The 4849-nt window shown below is 29.0% G+C and overlaps 1 protein-coding gene and 1 non-coding gene across 3 annotated transcripts; both read right to left on the bottom strand.

The window, feature by feature from the left end:
- Positions 1-1708: 1708 nt before the first annotated feature.
- On the bottom strand, positions 1709-1793 carry TRNAM-CAU. The gene is given in 2 exon segments: positions 1709-1744; positions 1756-1793. It is a non-coding gene; the product is annotated as a tRNA-Met (tRNA).
- Positions 1794-2047: 254 nt separating this feature from the next.
- LOC110624627 (7-deoxyloganetin glucosyltransferase) lies at positions 2048-3935 on the bottom strand. Of its 2 annotated transcripts, none has more exons than XM_021769838.2 (2): positions 3384-3935; positions 2048-3050 (listed from the first exon to the last, which is right to left on the bottom strand). In XM_021769838.2, the coding sequence occupies exons 1-2, from the start codon at positions 3916-3918 to the stop codon at positions 2110-2112; spliced, it is 1476 nt and encodes a 491-aa protein (XP_021625530.1). In that variant the 5' UTR covers positions 3919-3935; the 3' UTR covers positions 2048-2109. The 2 variants fall into 2 exon arrangements, with proteins under 2 accessions (XP_021625530.1, XP_043816734.1); XM_043960799.1 differs by having other exon boundaries at positions 3402-3935.
- Positions 3936-4849: the final 914 nt, after the last annotated feature.

The raw sequence follows: 4849 nt of genomic DNA, 5'->3' as shown, positions 1-4849 counted from the left end.
TAATAAAATTAAAATAAATAATATGAGAGTTATATTTGTGTGTATTCTTATATAATAAAGTTTTCATTTCATTGGATCAATTTAAAAAATTAAAAATTTAAGGTAAATGGCCTATTGTTCAAGTAGTATCTATTATTTTTATTTAATATTTATAAATAATATAAAAATAAAAATTATAATTATTTATTAAAATAAATTTTAATTATTCATTTTGTAAGCATTAACATTTTTAATAATTTATAATTAATTTTCAATTATTTATTTAATTAACTAGTAAAATAAATAATAATTAAGTGAAATTTTATTAAAGGTATTTTAATCCAAAAAATTGTTATGTAAGTTCTGTGAATTCATTTCATTTCAAATTTTATTTAAATTTAAAAGAATTTATTTTAATTATAATTTATTTTATAAAATTCAATTTTTAAATTAAATTTTAATTTTTCTTCAATACAAATACACAATATTCTAATTTTTGAAATTGAAATTAAACCAAACAAGCCAACGGTCATGACATCAACAAACCCACTAGTGTATTACAATCTTCGTCTTCCTTCTCCTGCTACACCATTGCCTTCCAGCTCCCTGAAAAATCCCAATATCCTCCTCAATTCCTCTCTAAATGGTCTTCGAGACTCGCAAATCCCACTAAATCTACTAATTCAAATTGCTGGAATTCGGGGCGTGCATAAAGGAATGGCTTGAGAAAAATAATGATTGATTGGTTTTCGAAGTGACCGGTGTCAATGGATGATCATAGGAGAGCGAAGGACTGGGACTAGTGGGATTGGGGGTTTTGGGAAGGGTCGGGCGGTGGAGATGGTGATGGTGGTGGGACGAAAGGCGACAGTCGACAGTATATCAGGATCGGAGAATGATTAACAACTCAACTCAGCTCTTTGGATTTTGAAAAAAAAAAAAAAGAAACTCGACTAACTCAACTGTCATCAAAATTGGGAGATTTTTTTAATTTATGCATAAAAAATATAATTACCATTTTAGACAGAATCTCAAAATAATTTCAAATTTTGTGTGTAAAAAAATGTGTTCAGCTGTTCACCTCACGAAAGCAGTTTGAACTCCTCTGGTGGTGGCGGGTTCGATATTTTGAATGTCAAAAACACTATCCGGCACTGTACAGACCCGTGTAGCGCTGTGCATGTACAGTCCCGCGGACTTCCATGCACAGGAAAGGAGACTTAAGTCTCCTTCCTCCATCTTATTAATTTTTTTAATTATTGTTAAAATTATTATTTATTTTATTTTTTATATTATAATAATATATAAAATGATGAGTATTAATATTATTTTATGTTTAAATTTTTTTAAATTTTTGTTAATATTTAATAAAATTTAATATTTTTATAATAAATATAATTAAAAAGTTAATAAAATTTAATATTTTTTAAAAAGTATAATAATTTGAAAAATTATAATATTTTATTCATTTTATAAATTTTTTAATTATTATTTATTTTTTATATTATAATAATATATAAAATGATGTAAAATTATTATTTATTTTTTATATTATAATAATATATAAAACGATGAATATTAATATTATTTAATGTTTAAGTTTATTTAAATTTTTACTGATATTTAATAAAATATAATATCTTTATAATAAATATAATTAAAAAATTTAAAATTTAAAATTTTCTTTTAATGCAGGTTCGTGGTTGAAAAAAGTTAAAAAAAAAATGAATGGGGTGAGAGAGGCTCGAACTCTCGACCTCAGGATAACTCAGTAGCTATGAGACCTACGCGCTAGCCAACTGCGCCACCACCCCTTGGCTCTATCATGAGCGGAATGAATAAATAAATACATTATTTTTAATTTAAACTCGTATCGTTGTCTCTGTTTCAATATGGAGTCATCTATAAATGTATATGTTCATAACTTTCATACTCCAAATTTAATATTAAATATAAAGATTTGACAATTCTTCTCCAGCTAGGTTTTTGGATGATATTAAGCTCAATTCATTGTGTGAGCCTGTGGCTGTGAGGGAATAATTTTGTAACAAAAACAACTCAAGATCAATTTGAACTGTTTAAGGCTACCTGCCTTTTATTTTTCAGTATATCAACTTAAAAACAGACCTATTAATTATTATTATCATTGTTTCCCACGAGAATCTCCAACAACTTATCCAAGTTCTTGCAAGAGGAACCACCAGAAACTGTTGCCTCTTCTGCTTTTCTCTTCCACTCCATTACTTTCTTCTTCATTTCCTTCCCTTTCTCTCCTTCGAAAAGCTCCTTCACAAGCTTCTCCACTTCATTTCTCTCAACTTTTTCAAGCTCCAATCCAACACCCCATTCTGTGCAAGCATATCTACTGTTTGTCATCTGATCTGCTATAAATGGCCAACAAATCAACGGCACTCCACCGCAAACACTTTCCAGACTTGAATTCCACCCCATATGGCTTAAAAAACCTCCGACCGATGGATGCTTCAGGACTTGTTCTTGCGGACACCAGCTTGTCAGAAATCCTCTGTCCATTATCTCTTCTGCAAATTCAGGTGGCAGAATTTCTGAGCCACCTTTGACAAGGTCGGCCCTTATTACCCACAGGAATTGTTTTTTGCTGTTGGCTAGTCCCCATGCAAGCTCAGTGAGTTCATCAAGAGTCATTGTAGCTGTACTACCAAAATTTACGAATAAAACCGAGTTGGGTTGTTTTGAATCAAGCCATGCAAGGCACTCAGAGTGTTCTTTCCATAGACTTGAACCCATGAGTTTCAGTTCATCATCGTCATCGATCTGATCAACCAGCAACTGAAAAGGACCTATGGTGTATAAATGAGGATACATGGCACAGAGAGCTTGCAAGGCATCCTGTTCCAGGGAATCAAACGTGTTGAGAATCAAAGCAGAAGCTGTGGAAGCTTTCTCTACCTCTGTCAAGACCCAGTTGAGAAAGGGATCGCTTGGGTCTGTAGTTCTGAAGAAAGGTGGAAGATCCTTTAGCCGGATATTTTTCAAGCCTGGAATCCAATCTATGCTCGTTTCCAGATAGCCATTTGTAAGGTAGCTTTCATCTGCGTGAAAAGCACAACAAATTAAATAATCATACAAGTTTAAAGGATCCAATTTGTGCCTACTATATAATTAAAAATAATATAAAAAACATATTTTTTTTAAATTTTTTATGAGATAATAATAGATTTATTATATATAATTAATTAATTTGATACACTTATGACAAAGTTTAAAGAAATTAAAATTCTGATATAGTTTTGTTTTACTGAAAGTGCTGTATTTATTTATTTTATAATGAGTAAATATGTACGTAATTGTAAAATCAAGTAATTCTAATAATAAAATTAATAAAATGAATATATTATTCTGAATTGGACAAAGAGGGATCCTACCCTTGAGAGGAGCTAAACCTCTTTCAATAAGTTGATGATATTGCGTGTAAGCCAAAGTAGCACAGGCGCTGGCCGCCCAAAAAATCCCGATAGGAATTCCAAATCGTCGAGCAACATCAAGAGTGAAGGTCAAGCCACCGTCAGCCACAATACAAGTCACCGGAGGAACTCCAGAACACGAACTATCATTAAGCTTGTGAATCAGATCACAAAATGGAGTTGAAAAGTTGTTAAGGATGGAGTGAAAAAGAGAAGGCATATCTTGATGAGGAGCCTCAGCACCACCATCCTCATCGCTGGCGGGTTGGATTCCATCTGGGATTGTTTCAAATCTGAAGTTAGAGAAGCCATTGATGGAACTGTTGGCTATGGAGTTTAACTTCAGGCGTTTGTGGATGAATTCTGTGTTGACGAAAGTTATGTGAAAGCCTTTGAAATGGAGGATTTTAGCTATTTGAAGCATAGGGTTTATGTGGCCTTGAGCTGGAAATGGGATACAAACTGCATGCGGCTTATGATCTGCTTTCAAACCCATTTCTGATCTCTTTTTGTGTTTTTTGATTGTTGAATTCAGATTATCCATGACCATTTTATAGGCAAGGAATAAAATGTAGATAAAAAGATATTAATAATTTAATTTATACATAAAAATTTGGTGATTAAAGAAAGCATAGAAAAAGTCTAAATTTATTATCACTCGTACATTTAATTTGATGATACGTGTATACAAATAAATTTAAAAAATTTTAGATTTTACTCTTTAATATTCGATACTCGATTCTCATTTAAAAAAAATAAAATCTAAATTTATTAAATGTAATAATATTTTAAATATTTTAGTGGATTAAAATAAATATTTTAATAGGTTCACATGGTAATCATATACTTATGGATCCCACCTCCCCTAACCCTAAATTCAACCTTAGGTACAGAAGATAGTTAGCAATTCTAAAATTTTGAAGATTAATTGACCTCATGTATAAAATATATATATTAAATTATTGATTTTGGCCGTCCCATCATTTTTATTTATTTATTTTTTATTATCTTAAAATTATTTTTTTATTTTTAGACTATAATAATATATGAATTGGCCATTATAATTTTATTTATTTTATTTTATTTTTAAAACATTTTTTAAATATATCTTAATATTTAATAAAATTTAATATATTTAAAATAAGTATAATGAAAATATTAATAAAATAATTATATTTTTTAATATATGTAAAAAAATAAAGTGAATAAAAATTATGGGAAAGTAATATTTTAAATATTTGAGTAAAAATAGCTGAAATTTTTTAAAAAATTTTTTGAGAATTTTTATTAAAAAATTGAAATTTTTAATTTAAATAATTAAATTAAATTTTTATAAAATTAAAAAAAGAACGATTCTTCACCACACTCAATTTGTAACTTAGCCTATCAATAATTGATATATATATATGTATATATATATATATATA

This window comes from Manihot esculenta, chromosome 10 (assembly GCF_001659605.2).
Source record: "Manihot esculenta cultivar AM560-2 chromosome 10, M.esculenta_v8, whole genome shotgun sequence".
Lineage (NCBI taxonomy): Eukaryota > Viridiplantae > Streptophyta > Magnoliopsida > Malpighiales > Euphorbiaceae > Manihot > Manihot esculenta.
Note: the sequence above shows the minus strand (reverse complement) of the source record. Positions and strands in the feature narration are given on the sequence as shown.

Bases quoted from the DNA above. Each gene is read 5' to 3' on its own strand.
- LOC110624627 (XM_021769838.2), bottom strand. From the start codon at position 3,918: ATGGGTTTGAAAGCAGATCATAAGCCGCATGCAGTTTGTATCCCATTT. The intron at 3,051-3,383 runs GTAGGATCCCTC...CTTTTCACGCAG, and splicing joins AGGTTTAGCTCCTCTCAAGG to ATGAAAGCTACCTTACAAAT.